This window comes from Pyrgilauda ruficollis, unplaced genomic scaffold, assembly GCF_017590135.1.
Source record: "Pyrgilauda ruficollis isolate IOZ18807 unplaced genomic scaffold, ASM1759013v1 scaffold3, whole genome shotgun sequence".
NCBI lineage: Eukaryota > Metazoa > Chordata > Aves > Passeriformes > Passeridae > Pyrgilauda > Pyrgilauda ruficollis.
This window is the reverse complement of record NW_024524377.1, coordinates 12,373,650-12,390,500: the sequence shown is the minus strand read 5'-3', so window position 1 is coordinate 12,390,500 and position 16,851 is coordinate 12,373,650. Positions and strand designations below refer to the sequence as shown.

The following is a 16,851-nucleotide window of genomic DNA, read 5'->3' as shown; positions in this document are numbered from 1 at the left end:
AATTATTTGTGTTCTCCTCTGAGAAGATTATTCCAATTAATATATAGATTATTTCTGTATGTTTAGAAGATGCATAACCCCCACCTGCTCAGCCCAGCTTTCCAGCAACAACATCCTTTGCATCAGCACATTTGCAACTGCCCAGAAAGAAAGAAAGATCAAAAAAAAAAAAAAAAAAAAAAAAAAAAAAAAAAAAGTAACAGAGCTCCCTCCAGCTCCTGGCTGCATCTGCCCACAAGCTTCCTCAACTGAGTTATGGTAATTACATCACTTGAGATTTATTTAATATCTCTTTCCGGGAAAAAGAACTAGGAAGTCTGGCTGTGACAAGCAATCAGAGGGTACTCAGCTGATGAGCAGCTCCCCATCATTGAGAGAGCAGCAGGAACCTTCAGTGTATTGGATTTAAGTACTGGTTTGCCAGAGGGATGGGGCCCATGCCACAGCAATCAAAGCTACTCTGCACCATTAAAGAGCTGTAAGTGGAGCAGGAGGCGCAGTGCAGCTATTGACCGAGTAGGTGGGCATGAAAATGGGTTTAGGTAACTGTTTCCTGAGAGATGGAAAACACAAAGGAATGTTTCTCTGGCAGCTTTCTAGTTCCCTGATCTTCTCTGTCCACATCAGCATTTATATTGTCTGTCTCTCACATGCTTGTGCACAGTGACCAGTGTGCTGAGTTCAAGCTGTTCAGCTACAGTCCACATAATGTTTTCCTGCTTGCATTTGCCCTCTCACAGTCTCTGCCATTTAAAAAAAATCCCTGAACTAACAACATAAAAAATAAAACTGAAAATTTGCTTATATGATTTTATATCAAGCTGCCACACAGGCAGACCAAATACTGATGCAGCTCTAGCCACTCTTTTTCTTGCTGCCTCCACCCCCTCTGTGCTGAGCCATGGCTTGTACAGAGAGGTGAAGAGGAGGCACATGAATAGCAATACTTTTTTTGTCCTTGTTGAGGGAGTAGCTAAGGGCAAATGGGCCCACACTGTGCTTTAGATAACCAGCGTTAGAGTGTCTACTGTGAGACCAACTTGCAGCCTGACACCGGAATCCTTCTATAACAAACAGGCCTGCCAAGGTGCCTGGACATCTCCCCAGTCTAATTTCCTAGTCAGAAGCTTGGATGTAAGCAACCAAGAGGAACCAGTTATCCACTCCTAGCTGATAGAGTCATGTGTTTTTTCTTCCTCTTTGGGTACCTGAGGAGGGCAGAGGTAGTGTCTGCCAGAGGTGATGCCTCCCATAGTTACCCTCCCAATGTTAACCTCTTGCCTGTTAGTGGGCTCAAGAGACAATGGATCAAAACTCCCAGAAACAGGTTCTTCTCCAAAAGAAGATGCTGCTCATCATTTGCTGCACATTGCTTCCTGTGAAGCAAAATTAGGAAGGCTGAAATGGCCTCCTAACAGCTCCTGACTTGCACTGGGATCTCACCAAAGTGTCTTGGGCCAGCTCTTTCCAGTGCAAGCATTTTAAGTGAGACACCTTGATCCGTACCAAAGGGCCTGAATGCAGCATCCAAGTGTGAAAACATTGGCAGTTGTCCCATTTACCAAAAGAGAAATAATACCCACTCACCTCTGGGAAGCATATGGAGCACTTCCGATTTATTATTTGTTTTATTTATTTTGTCACATTTATCAGCCATTCAACTCTCTGGGCACACAGCCCATACATTAAAACCCAGAGTATAACACAAAGATCTCATCTAGCCTGAGAATATCCTTTCTGTAAAACCAGGCATGGGCAGGAGGGAAGGATGAAAGATGCTTTACACAAGCAAAGGATGACAACAATATATTTTTCTCCAATTCTCTTATTGATGGAACCATTCTGAAAATGTTGGTGACATCAAGACAAGAAGATGGGAGCAATAAAAAGCATGGGGATTTTGGTGGAAAGCCATCCTGGAGCATGGACACAGAGACTCAGCCTCTAGCCAGTCTGTCTCACACACAGGAAGTCTCTAAAATGCTCTTTCCATTATTATTTCTCTAATGACCCCATTAGACACATATGAAATTCTGAGGAGCTTTAATATGTTGTAGACAGCCACACTGGCAAATCTGCCCAGCTTTTCTGAGGAACGGCAGGCTGCATTGATGAATGTTTTAAAGCATCCCAATGTGTAATTTATTTCCTGGAAATTAATTGCATGTGCTGGTTTCATTTTCCTGTAGCAAATAATCAGTCTGCTCCTTTTTAATTAGGTAACAACATAGATTCCTCTACTAATCATGATGTGGTGTTTTATGCATGTCATGTATTTTCCTATGGGAAACAATTTCAAATCATTGTCTAGGGTCCAGCACAACTTTTAAGAGACATGAGATTATTTACCATTGGTATTGCCTGGGTCACTGCCAATGAAGACCTTGTACACAAGACCAGCTAGAGAACCCAGACTGGGAATTGGTGCAGGCAATGGCCTCCTCAAGGAGAAATTTAAGAAAGAAACCAAACTAAATAACATTTCAATGGCACTGACATGATGTCAGACCCAGGCACCATGAGGTGTGTCCCGTCTTGCAGGTATTCACTGGTCCCTGAACTGAGACATTCCACTGACATTAGCCATATTGCATAGACTGTATCAATAATACTTTTGGTCTGCATCAAACTCAGCACCTTTGTCAGCTGGTCCAGCTGCAATGGCAAATACCAAGGTCCAGTGGAGATCTAAGTTTCCCCTAGCATTCAGAGACTGCATGGGTCTGCATGGATGCACATAGCAGGATGGGGTGGGGAAAGCCACTTCTGCTGATGATTGCAGAGAAAAGCTAATGGCCAACAGCAGCTGCTACTTAAAATTTTCAAACAGGCTGAGAGAGTAAAAACGATTGGCCTTGGCATCCATTCATTACTTGCAGTAAAACTCTAATTAAGCAATAGTGTTCAGTTATATTTACCCTCCATTGGGCTACAAGGAACCCATTTTTCTACTGAAATACATGCTACTGAAACAAAACAAATCTATCAGCAAAAAACGCTGCTGGAGTAAAATGTAATAATGATATCATAGCTATTAGACCGTGAAAACCTCTGCAACAAAATAATCTGCTAGGGAAAAGTTTGTTGGTGGGGTTTCAGCTTCCTGCTGGGAACCCGTAAAACCCGCACCACTGCCTGAGACATCGCCGCACCCGCGGCCTCTGCCTCCTGCTCCTGGAAGTTCCCGTGTGTCACAGGTCCCCCGCAGCGGCCGGTGGAGGTGGAAACCGCGCAGAGGCTTCGCCGCCTTCCGGGTGCCCCTCGGCGGCGGGGCCGCGTCCCGCAGGGCCGGGCTCGGCGGGGAAGGCGCGGGGCTCGGCGGGGCCGGTGCGGAGCCGGTCCGGGGCTGCCGCGGGGCTCCCGGCGGAGCTGTCCGCGCCCCGTGGTGCTGAAGCCGCAGCGCCCGCCCAGCCCCTTCCCCGCCCCTCCTCCCTTCCTCCCCGGCGTGGGCTCTCGCAGGCAGCCGGCAGCTCGGGGCATCAAAGGTTGGGAAGGACTCCATTCCTCGCTTTGATTCTCCCTCTCTCACCCCGCCTTTTTGCTTCTTCTTTCTCTCTCTTCTTTTTTCTTTTTTTTTTTTTTTTTTTTTTTTTTCCTTCAATTGGGGGAGGAAGAACAGCGCGGCCACGTCCCACCCCTCCCTTCCTGCAAATCCCCGCTCGCACTGCAAACAATCTGCCTTCCCCATTGCATCCAAGGGAGATAGCAACAGCAACATCATCACGGCAAGCCGGATGGGAGAGCGGAGAGGAGGCTGCTGCTGAGGGAGGAAGGCACACACGCACACACCAGCTCGATGTTGCCAAAGCGGTAGGAACCGCACGAAAAATAAGCCATGCTGCCCCATGTGTCTGGCGCATTGTGCTCCATCCGAGCCTTTTAGGAGGAATAAGAGAATTATCTGCTCCGATTTTTTTCCCTGCCAGCGAGAGTGCGACAGACTTGCGATGGTTGAATGTCAATGCCTGTGAGAGAGAGCAACAGTGAGAGCAGGAGGAGGACAGAAGAGGAGGAAAATGAAGGTGGGGACGGTGGAGGAGAGAAAGAAGGAGCCTCGTCCAATGCATCAAAAGGAGGTCCCTGCAATTGCTGATAGAGCCCTGACCGCCTCGCCATCCACAATGGTCTGTACAAGCTGCCAATGCGTTTGATGACGTTCCTGTTTTGTGAAAGGAGGAAAGGAAACGTGACCATGTAAGATCCACGTTTCCCCGGTCAATTACATGCGAAGAATAGATCCGATTTCGACGTGGGTTTTTGGTCCAGGATGGTAACAGCTTAGGGAATAATACAGCCGCCTTCCCTCATCAATTTCGCCCTGGTTTTTTTTTTGGGTTTTTTTTTTTTTTTTTTTTTTTTTTTTTTTTTGGTGTGTGTGGTCCAGACAGCTGCTGGAATAGAGAAGGTCAGAATATATAAATATATATAAAATATATATGATATATATATTATATATATAAAAATATATTTGTCTCAGTACATCTGGGATTAAGCTCATTGAATGATAATTATTTCTTTCCGGACTTTTAATATTTACAATTAAATCTTTTAAAGGCAACGGTAAAATCTGAAGCCACCTGGGAGCACAGTGTTGAAAACGTAGGGTGTTTTCCCACAAACAATGTGAAGGTCTTTTTTGTCAAAGAGGCAATTTTGATAATAACAACAGCTACCAATTTTGCATTTTGATAGCCAGACCAGCTGCTATTTTGTCTGGATGCACACCGGGATTCGTGTGATAGGGTTTTATTTTTTAATTGAAAAAAATATTATTATAAAATAGAAGAAAAAGGAAAATTACTTGAGATGCCAAATACTGTCGAGAGAACCATATTCTCTCTCCTCCCCACACCCACCGGAGACGTGGACCCTTCTTTTTTACTGGCTTAGGAGTTGCGAGAGCTGATCGGGGGCTTTCTCCCGAGACCGCCGCCTGCGCCCGTGGACCCTCGGGCGTGGGAGATTTATTTCCTCCTCCCGCTAATTTCTAAGCAAACTTGTGGAGGTGGGAAAGGATCCCTCGGCAGCACAGAGTCGGTTTTTTTCCTGGTGTGGATTTTTTTTTTCAATTGCCGTCCCCGCCGGGTTGCAGCGGGCTGCCGGGGACTTCGCCCCCTCGCCCTCCGGCTCTGCTTTTGTGCGTTCCCCGGCGGCCAGCGCAGCCCCCCCGGCACCGCGGCCGCCGCGGAGCCCCCCGGCCGCGGGGCGCCCGGCTCCTGCCCTTTTCTTTCCCCCGTGCCCGCCTGCCAAGGAAAGGCACATGTTAATACCACCCGGCGCGGGCATTTTCTGCTACTGCTGCTGCGGGCTCCTCCGTCCGAGACAGATGTTGCGAAACCAAGGCCTCCTCAAGTGCCGCTGCCGCATGCTCTTCAATGACCTGAAGGTCTTCCTGCTGCGGAGACCCCCCGCGCCGCCGCCGCCCTCCCTGCCCAGCAGCACCTCCTCGGATGACTTCGGCAAGGGCAAGGCCGAGGACCGCTACTCGCTGGGCAGCAGTGTCGACAGCGGCATCCGCACCCCGCTCTGCAGGATCTGCTTCCAGGGGCCCGAGCAGGTGAGCCACCGCGGGCGGTGGGCGCTGGGGTGTGAGGGCCGCGACGGGCCCGGTGGCAGCGACGCTCCGGCCTGAGGGACCCGGGGCCTGCTGCTTGAGGAGCTGTCCCTGTTGGCCGGAACAGGACCCCAAACCCAGAGGGGCTCTGCCTTCTGTACAGGCCCCGGGCTCCAGATTTTGCACCTCGGTAGAGTTTCCCAGGGAGGTTTGGGGTGGAGGCGTGCTCCGTCATTTTCTGCTTCCCGGCAGCCTTGCCCCGGGCACTCATGCCCAGCCTGAGAGCCGTGCAGCCGTGGCATGGAGGAGGGACATGCTGGCACCTTCATGGAGCGGAGCGCATCTCAGCAAGGGCTGTTCGGTGCTTTGTGGGTACCCAGTCGCGATGATTCCAAAAGTGATGCAAAGGAGGAGTTTAAAGTGCTCTTTGCTTTTAAAAATACAACTGCAGTCTGTACAAAATATGTGGCACGAGAAAACCCCACTTCAGTGTTTCCCAGGGGATGGCTAATAGGAACTGTGCAGGTGCTCCACTGCTCCCGTGCTCCCAGTTGCACAATCTGCAGGAGAAACACGGCTGGCTACGACTGTACCTGCTGAAGCTGCAGCCTTGAGATGCTCTGTGGTACAAACTGAGGTTAGGCCAGTAAAGTTTCCCTCCAGCATACAGGAGAATGAAACAAATGCAACCATGCTGGAATATAAGATACCACCCTTGAGCATTGTGCTCCATATTTAATGACAATTAAAAGCATCTCATATATTTTCAGGCTGGCAACTTCCTTAGAGTGATGTACCCAGCAACATTTGTACCTAACATGACACAGCTTGCAGGTGCAAGGAAGGCTGCAGACCTCTGCTTGTGGGATCAAGCCCATATGTGCAGATAACCATTGTTACTCGGGATAATTCCCTTACCTGTCGTAATAGGGGATCCTTGTATGAAGAAGGATTGCAAAGTTCAACTTGACTGTTTCCATTTTGGGCACAGATATTAGGATATAAGGTGATAAATTGAAATCTTATGCAAAATGGGTTTTACCCCAGGTGTTCTTTCCCTTTCATGGACCTGTGTGATCCGTTAAGGAGAAAGCCAGTTCTCATTTGAAAGTGTCCATGCTCTGGCACACGTCCTGCCTTTCCCAAAGTTGCCTACATCTGTAATGCAGTGATTCTGCCTTCCCTTATGTTGGTTTGAGGATGGTGGTGATGGGTGCTGGAAAGTGGGGAATGGGCTTCCATTCTTCCTTGGGAGAAGTGGGGTCTGCCACCAACCAATCCCAATATCCACAGTCCTGCTGGGTGTGTCATACCAAGGGTTCCATAGGTCACAGCTCAGTGCTCAGTGGACTGTAGCCTTCTCTAATGGTTTATGCAGCTGGTAGATAGCTGTGAAGCACAGTTTTCAGTCATAGGGTTTCATATCGAAATGGAAGAAATAATCCTTTTTTGGAGATACTGTACATCTTCTTCTCTTGCTTGTCTTGTCCCCATCTCTTCTAAAAGTTGGAAGCCGTGCAATTCACTTCCTGGGAATTTGCATTATTCCACATTTCTAGTACTCTTCCCTGGCTTGCCATTCTGCCTGTGTACACAAGACGTAGGCACCTGCGAGATTGGCTTACGTGTCAGAGCAAATAGAGCCTAAGCAGAATTAAAAGGTAGCTTCCTTCCTTGGAGGACATTAATACTTGAAAATAATTGTATCCTAATTTTCTCTACTCTGAAAACCAGTGTAGGTTGCATTGTAAAAGTGAGACTATTTGCTGACCATCTGCCAGCTTACCTGAGTGAGGAGCTGAGCAGATGTGACTGGCATCTCATAAGGCTTTCGCCAGGATTTCTTTTTTCATTCTCTATTGTATTCTGACCAATACAATAAGATATTTGCAGCTGTATTCTGCTACTCATCCTTGAGCAGCACCTTATTCCACAAATAATTTTTTGTTCACCAGCATTGTTTGAGAAGTATTTCAAACCTTTTGCCCCTGCAGCAGCTGGGAAGCACAAGTCATTATGGAGGCCCAAACTGTGGGGTTTTAAAGCACAGCCAGATCCTGACACAGCTTCCTGGAAGTACAGTTCAGAATAACTGAGCACTGAATTGGTGCAGCTGATGTCAAGACCTGCAGTTTGGTTTATTTGGTGTTTATGTCAATAAAACTCCAACAGGGCTAAATCCCACATTCCTTGTTCCTTTTTGTTACGGTGTTTATTACTGGTTTAGCCTTTATTTCCCATTTTTTTTTTTATAGCTCAACAGCTGACCAAAGACTCTTCATATTTTGGACCCTCACAACTGTAAAAGTCATAGATGCACATTATTCTATACCACCCCTGCCAAGATCATGATGAAAATTTATCTGCTTGGAAACAAAATATAATTGCTATTTCTTTACTCTGCAGATTAATAACAATGACAGATCTAAATAGTATTTTATTTACCTGTCAAAACCATCTGAATTTGCTGCAGCTGTGGGCAAATTTACAGGGCTGCATCACAGTAACAAGAACAAAAGCCTTCATTATAAATTGACTGTTAGGCGCTCTAAGCTTATTTACTCAGATAAAATGACAGTGAGTTTTAATCCTGTTTTGATGTAAAAAAATCCCAACCAAAACAACAGCCAAAAAGGTTTCTTAGTAATCTGGCTTCACAAGTAGGTTTTACTTAGTATCTAATGCAAAATAAAATTGGTAGGGATTTTTGCTTTAAATTTATGATTGCCCAACATGCATGATACTTCAGGCTATTGAATTGCTTATATCTTAAGCTCCTCATGTTGGTTTGTGGCTCTTAGGGGTAAGCTGATTCTTTCATTTGAAAATGTGCTGAGGACTGTAGGAAGGAGGAAAACTCATTATTGTGAAACTGTTCTGATCTTTGTGTGTTAGCAAAGAGAAACCAGGGATGTGGGCAAGAAAAGAGTGGATCTGATGACCAGGGCATCACAGCATCTGGGCTCGTGTTTTGAGGGCATGAAGAGCAAACTCTGCTCAGGTCTGACAGTTGAAAAAGGCAGCTGGTTTCATTGAAAATGAGAGCTAAACATTGTTGAATATGAGGGACTGAACTCAGCTCTTGGCAATGGCATTTCCTTTCAGGGACTTGCTTGGCATTTTCAAAGGTTTCAATGACCGAACGTCCTGCACGATTGTGTCAGCAAATTCCGAGACCCTGGATTGAGCAGCAAAGCTCTGGGGAGAAAGTGAGGAAGAAAAATGCTGGGGTATTTTCTTCTGTTTTAGTTAATTCTTAGTGTTCGTAGAATTTTGTCTACTTTCCTGGATCTGTGACAATGTTCTGCAAGAGAAAGAAACTAAGATGAGCTCCTCTCTGACAAATGTTTTGCAGTATTTGGTATGGTTCCAAGCTGAAAGCAAGTCATGGGGATTACCATGGTGGAAGTCTTGGATTACTGGGTGAAAAGACCCTTTGCATCAGGGGATAAACTGTTAGCCCATGTCACAAGGAGTTAGCAGTGCTGTGGAGTTTAGGATCTCAGAAATGGTGCTTTCAGCTGTGCTGAAAATAAATAGAAAACCATTCTTAAATGAAACAGGTAATTTGGAAAGCCATGTGTTTCAAGGTTTGCTTGTTATATTGTCAGTTAGAGTGTGTGCACATCTTTTCTTACCTGTCATTTTCAGTCTGCGTTTCTTTTTCTCTTTTTTGGGGAAAGATGCTGGAAAGGCAGAGATTTCAAAAGTCAGTAGTGGTAAATTTAGTTGGCTATGAAGGATCAGAGAGAACAGAGTGTAGACTCTTACCTGCAGGCTGGTAGCTGGGACTTAGCTCAGTATTCAATAGAAATGCTTGGATGAAGACTATTCTTCCCACCAAATTTCCTGTTAGAGTTTTTGGACGCCAGCTTCTTAATGTGAGAACATGAAGACCTTCAAGAAAATTGGAAGGGAAGACAATTTAAAATGGATATTAAGACATGCATTTCTATGTGAGATGTAACTGGGCTGTGGAGCTCCCTGGTGCAGGACAAAAAAGAGCTAAAGTTTAATGAAGTATTATAAAGCCATGTGATTATCATGAATATCTACAGTCATCACAATTCATGATAACACTTCTGAAAGTAAATTTATCCTTCATATCTGAAGCCAATCTAGAGGTCAGGGTAAGACTGACTAGGAGCAGGGCCCTGGAGCTGGTGTCTTGCCTCACAGCTCACCAGTCTCCTTTGCCTGACCAGTGAGATCCACTCCTGCAGGTGCATTTCTGGATTTCATGCTCATGTAAGGTAATGTGTTCCGTGTGTAGGCACCTGCCATGTTCAGGACTTCTCTAGAATTAAAGTGACCTCAAGTTATTCATCCTGGACTAACACGCTTTCTTGAGACCCTGTGTAGGTTCAGGGAATGGTCAGTACCATTGAACATCTGGTCATTAGTCTGTGTTACTTGAAATAGCTGGTGAGAATCTCAACCTCTTCCTGGTATAGACATGAGCAAAAAGCATCATCTGCTCCTTGCATGGTAGGGTCTGCGTAGAAGGCATGAGCTAAGCTCAGGAGATACTGCTGGTGTACAGACTGGTTTCTCAGCAGCCCAGAGGATTGGAGGAGGTGTCTGGGATACCTGATTTCTGATTTGCAATGTTGCAAGATTGAGAAAAATGAAGTACTAGAGTGAGACAAAGAGGAAAAGAGACAGTCTGTGTCAGAATTCAGGGCACAAGTATGATAATGAATGAGTGGAAGAAGGAACAACTGTGCAACCAGTATCACAAGTGTGTCCAAAACCCAGAAAACATGCAAATATAGATGTTGGTGCTTCACAGAGTCTGTCCAAACTGGCTAGACCATCAGGACACTGTTTTCAAACATGCTGAATCACATGATAGTGCAGGCTTCCATCCATGTCCTTTTCATAGGTGTGTTCCCACAGGATTCATTTCTTTGCTGTTAGGAGGAAAATCATTCATTAGAAAACAGCCAGTCCTGCTAAAACTGAAGAATAAGAGATGCTGGAATGTAACCATTTAGATTTCAATCTGTATATTGTAATTTATGGGAGACATAAAGAAAGAGAGGATGCTTCCTGTGACATTCAGTCCATCTCCCTTCCCGTCTTTGAATCTTAACACCTCTATAGCTACCTCTCCTCTTTCACCTGTCCCAGGATGAAATCCATACTGTGCAGGCAGAACATTTTTGGCTTTGGCAAAAGCTTTGCTTGAGCCATCAACTGAATGCAGCCCAGGATGTCATCTATTTTAGATTTAGTTGCTGTTGCCACAGAGTTGATTGGCAAAGCTCCCATTAACTTCAACAGCAAAAGTGTAGGCATCCAGTAGCAGGGACCTGACCCCTGTATTTCAATAATGTTGTGCACACAGCGGGGTTTCTATAAATAATAGTGAAAACCACTAATCCCATTGACTTTTAATTGCTCTGGAAGACAAGGTTTTCACCTTTTGTGCCTGCTGAAACTCTGATGCCTGACCCATTTATTTCAGTGCTACTAGCTAGCTGAGTAGCGGTTTTTCTTTTCTTTTACTTTTCCCTGTGTAAAAGCCTTCATGAAGGAACTTGTCTGTGTGTCACTGTTTCTTAAATATACATTTCAGGCCATGATTAACAGTGGCTGATGTCAGTTAGTGACAGAACAAGCAATGCAAAAGCATGTAGCTCCATTGTTTGCATCTGTAGAGTCACTGTTATTTCCACAAAGGCAACACTTGCCTCTGGAAGGGCTCTGTTCATACAAAACTGAACTGCATTTAGGTTGTCTTTTCAGCAAAAATTCATTCCCAGCAAGGGCCTCCTCTGTAGCAGCCTTTTGCTCAAATCGGTGTTTTTACATTCAAGGCTGGCCTGGTCCAGAAGTCAGAAATGGTTGTGCCAAAAATCTGTGATACTGTGTGTCCGATGTGCCTGCTGCACGTCTCCATTCCTTCTAGGCCTGTAGTAAGATGATAAAATGTACTGTAATTGTTAGTGGTCCATGTCTGTGACCATCCCATCCCTTTATTATCTGGTTGCCACAGCAATAAAGCCATGTGATGGTGTTAGCTTTTACAGGCTATGCTCATCAGCCCTCCTCTAAACCTACTGACTAATGACAGCCACATCTGGCTGAGAACAGAGATCTGAAAGGCACTAAATTCCTGTATGCTTCATGAAAACTAGCTGGGTGAAGAGGAGGAAAGCTAGAAATGTCCTGCTGAGGGAGAGACTGTAGCATTATCTGTGCTAGACACTGTAGAGTCCATGGAGGACAGAGCTTCAGATGGAACAGCAGCTGTAATAGGAACGTTTATCCCATTAGACAAAAAAAAGAATAACCCCTTCATGATATGGTTTCCATGGGAAACCAGACTTACAGAATAGCTTGTTAACTTTTTATCTTTCTCCTTTTCCTTTGTTAACCAGAATCGCTTACCTAAAATGAATTGCTTGATGCTGAAGACTTTCTTATCTTCCCCCATCTTTTCACAACCTACCTTTTATCCTTTTCTGATTTATCACTGGTTACCGTAGAACAGATTACACTGTTGGCAGTGGAGAGTGATGAGTGATGACTTTCTTCTGGTGAAGAAAGTAACAGCAGGACCTGGAAACCTATGTAGATAATAAATGGACTGTCCCCATGTCCCTCTGTGAAAAGTGATGAGATAAGGCACAGTCATGGTGGGCAGACTGGTTCCAGTGACAAGGCCTCTATACTGAAATTCTCACACATCTTCTGTCATGTCTTTTCTTGTTCTTTACACTCTTGAGTGGTTTTCTCTCACCTCCTCTTCCTTCTTTTCTTCTTGGCCAAAGCCAATTGACACATCAGAGCTTGGTCTCACCCATCCTGTTTGTCTAAAAAAAAAAAAAAAAAAACAAGGGTTTATTCCTATATCTAGTACTTTGTGTTTATCGTAGGAACCAGGCTGTGCTTGGGGAAGACTGTGTAAACTCCATGGAGGATGGGGTAGTTGTATCTTGAAGGGATCCCTGAGAAAGTTTTGTCTCCTCTGTTTATTGCACTGATCATGCCCAAGTGTGGGGCAGTGCCCATGTCTGAAGACATCTACCCATCCAAAATCCTCACAGAGCCTGGTCTAACCAGTTCTTAATGATGGGCATAGTTGGAGAACCCATCTTTCCTGCTGCCACTCATTTCTTCTTGTCCTTTCCTTTTTCCCCAAGAAGTAAGTAACTGAAGGTATTTTCCAGTATTTGCATGTAAATACAGTGAAAATTCATCCTTTCAGGATTTTACTAGTTTAAGTGACAGCTGAAGCCATAACACTCCTTCTTCCCTAGGCCAAACAATCCCAATTGTGCCTTTCCTTTTGTGATGTATTTTCTAGACTACTAATCATCCTTGGTGTTACCCTTACCAAATGGTCCATATTTTGTTATAAAAGCACTGGAAATAATTATCCAGCTGAATCCATGTCAGTGCCAAGCAGACAGAAAGATTTTGAATCCTGTATAACAGGTAGCAGAAATCATCCATTCCAGGCTAATGTTTGCCCTCTTTATTTATTCATTTATTTAGGGAACAGCAGATGATTATTGATTGTTACTCAGCTCATGATCTCCATGTCCTTCAGAGCTGCTTCTTGGCCAGTCCTCCATCCTGGCTCTGTGCAGATGGCATTACTGCACTGGTGGATGAGCTGCATTTGGCCTTACTGAATTGCATCCATTTTTCCCCAGGAGCAGCCCCTTACAGGAGGGCCTGCAGATGCAGTAAGCATTAACTCTGTTGAATCTTCAGATCCTTAATGACTTGAGCTCTTCTGCCTTGCCTCCTGAGGGGAGCTAGAAGGAAAGGCTGGAGGAGCAGTTGTGCTTTTCTTTAAGGATCCAGTGACTGCCATAGGTAAGACTTACGGCTGGGGCTGGTTCTGCCCACTTATAGCCATGTAGAGGAAGAGCGAATGGATCCTCATTCCTTCAGTTCAGGTGTCTGCTCTCTGCCCCATTTAAAGCCACTCTCAGCAAGGCTGAATATGATTTTCGTGACGGATTCAGGCTTCTAGCCAGTCATGCTTGAAATGTTGCCCACACCACCTCTTCTTCAATCACTTTATAGATGGGGTGGCTCACATTTCCTCCTAGCATCTTCTTGTGCTAACACTGTCATTTGGGGCATTAACCCTACGCCCAGCTTGAACTTATTTTCTCTCATATCCCAGCTGTGTACTCATGCTGTGTTCATTTGCTTTCTCTAGGGTTGCACAGACATTTGGTCAGGTCCTCATTTCTTGCTTTCATTACTGTGATCCCTCCCTCTCCAATTTCCCAGCACAGGCATTGTCCTGCTTCAGTGGAGTCAAAACCAAGAAGCTGACTTCTTTGACTGGTATCTTGATGAAAGAAGTGGTTTTCCAACAACTTTCATGTGCTTCTCCACACCCTTCAGTGTTCCCTGTCCTTACCCAGATAGATCCTGTGTAGTTTTTTACTCCAATTCTCAGTGTTTGGGAGAGCTAAAAAAAACTCATGTGGAAGGATCTGTTGAAGACATAACACACAGCGTCAGCGTTGCAGGAATCCTGCTGGCACTTCACCCACATCACATCAGCACCTACCCTGGCAATTTCCTGCAGGTGCTGAACTAGAGCTCAATGGATGGTTTGCACTTCCTACAAGTACAGGGCCGTGGGCTAAACCTGCCCCTCAAAACACCCCAGTGCTTTTAGTTTTATCAGTCTTCTTCTCTGTCTGATGTCTTGCATGACCTTGCACTGTCTGATGAATTAAGCACTTCCCTTTTCTTTTTCTCCTTGTTAAGCACACTAGGACCTGTCAGGGCTTAAGGTGCTGGAGAAGTACAAGAATATTATTATCCCATTCCAAGTGATATTAAAAGAACATTAAGATGGATCAGATGGGCATTCAAGAAAAGTAGGTAATAATAAAATACTGTATCAGAGAGAAATAGCAGTTAAGTAATTAAAGAGAGGGTTTCCACAAGAAGCAGAAGGAGAGTTATGGGTGCTTCTGGCCTCCTGACCATTCTTTATTTTAATACTATGATAACCTTTACAGGATGTCAGTATGTCAAATATTGCACCAAGAAGTGAAGCAAAGGCTTTTCTTGCCCTACAGAGTTCACATTTTGGGACATAAAACCCCAGTATTTCCTTAACATTGAAAAGGCAGGCATTCTTACAAGATTTAAGGCCAGAGGGAGTTACTGGGTTAGTCTAGTCTGAACCTTTCTGTAATAGCAGTGAAATAACTTCCCTCAATGAAATTCCTGCTTGAAGCTTAATAGCAGTGCAAGGACTGGAGAAGAAATATCCCTTCTTGATTTTCAGATCTCCAACAGTGGGAAATTGTTGCAGTGCCCAAGGAGAAAATCTAGGGAAACACAGAACTGAAACTGTCTTTGCATATCAACTTTTGTCTTTTCTGTCACAGAAAGAACTGTGTACTGTGCACATACTTAGAAACCAACCAACTTCAAAAACCCTTGGGCTAGCTGGCAGAGAAGATTTCCGTCATGGAAGAAGTTCTGTGTTTGAAGACAGTTTTATTCCACATCAGATTAAAAGCAAGAAACTTTTAGCCTGGAAAAACACTCATGGGATTCAGCTAGTTAGGAAAAAAACAGTTCATAGCCTCCTCTGACATATGAGAGCAGAAGTGCTGTCACCTACATTTAACCCACATCTGGAGAATTTTCTTCATAGACAGGATGGCTACATCATTTCTAAGAAAAACATTTTTAGAGCCCCCATAGCTTGAAGTGAGGACTTTTTAATAGAAAAAGTCCAGTTTGCTATACTGCCATGGCCTGGCCCAGCTGGTCATGTTGGGTCATTGTTATTACCTTTCCCACTCCTTATGATTTATTTCTTGCCCTTTTTGCAGACATGTGAAATCTGTGGGAGAGTTCTTGGCCTTCCCATCCTGCAGCTATTCATGAGATTTCCTCTCTCATCTTTTTCTTGGTGATGCCAGATAGGAGCTTCATCTCTTTGAAGGTGTGCTCAGGCATTCAGTGCAAATGTCAGATGATGGTGACAATTTTGAGTTATAACTCAGGTCAAACAAATTCACACAAGCTCAGAATATTTTAGGATTTTAGGGAACCTCAGGAGATCATCTTGTTCAACTTCTGCTCAAGCAGACCTGACCAAATCAGATCTCCAGATATCCAGAGCTGGATAATTCCAAGGACAGTTATTCCAGTCATGTCTCTGGACACCAGATTTAATATTTATGTTCCTTGTGGTAAAAATGTGTGTGGGGAGGGTATTTTGTATTTATAATCATAATTTTTTTTGTGTTTCAAATTGTATCTCTTTCTTGTAACCACACACCTTGGAGAAGAGTCTGGCTTTCTTGCTGTACCATGAGGTTGCTGAAGACAGCAGTAAGATCTCCCCGTAGCTTTTACAGTGATTGTAGGAGGAGCTGTGCAAAAGAAAGGATTAAATGTCTGCTCTAACTCCCCAGTGTGGATTTGGACAAGGGCTGAGATTTGTGTAATGGTAGTCAGACAAATGCCAAGGGAAAATACTTGCCCATCTATACCTTGAAGAATGAGAACAAACATAGCTAATAATAGCAAAAGCTCAGCTATGTCTCTTTGTCATAGCCAGGACACTTCTTGATCCAATAATCACTAAACCTCAAGGAGGTGATTCTATTTCAAATCCGAGTCTTACAGAAATACTGGTTGTAGAAAACCTTGATTGAGCAAGAATAGTTTTTGTTTAAATTGAACAGAAGGATGAGCAAAAAGAGATCTGCAACTAAGATTTTCAACTTTACAGAAGCAGATTTTGAAAAACTATGAATCTCTAAAAATATGCAATATAGCAGAAATTTATTATACGTTGTCTTATTACTACCAAAACACCCATTAGTCTCTTTATAACAAACAGAAGCATTCTGTTACAATTGCTGCTTTCTGGAATCTTACAGCAATTCTCTCTTCTACAGACCATTTCTGCTTTCTGCCTTCAATTTATTTGCCTGGAAAGCTGTTCAAAACTTGTCCCAAGATATGTTTTAATAGAAATGGAAAATATTCTCTCTTTCTTACTTGTTTCCCTAAGCATCAGTACTTATCCGTGTCAGTTCTGTTTATAAGTTCACAAGATACACTCAGTGACATTTAAACTTCTCTGCCAAATCCCGCCACCTTTGATAAATAAAGGGCTGCAGAACTCTTAAGCTCTTATGAGTTGCCTGAAAATGTGTGGCCAAGTGGGGCATGATGCCATGGAGGGGAACTGTCATAAGAGGCCCACCCCTACTGGACACCAAAAAAGCAGCCTTACTACCAGGTACAATTCAGGGAGAACATACACACTGTTTGGCTCCATT

The 16,851-nt window shown here is 44.3% G+C and overlaps 1 protein-coding gene across 1 annotated transcript in view; it reads left to right on the top strand.

Moving 5' to 3' along the window:
• The first annotated feature begins 5,260 nt into the window (after positions 1-5,260).
• MARCHF4 (membrane associated ring-CH-type finger 4) overlaps positions 5,261-16,851 on the top strand; it is a 92,979-nt gene continuing 81,388 nt past the window's right edge. Inside the window, exon 1 of the mRNA XM_041473374.1 lies at positions 5,261-5,557. Coding sequence (XP_041329308.1) covers positions 5,261-5,557 — 297 coding nt within the window. The remainder of the gene's footprint in view (positions 5,558-16,851) is intronic.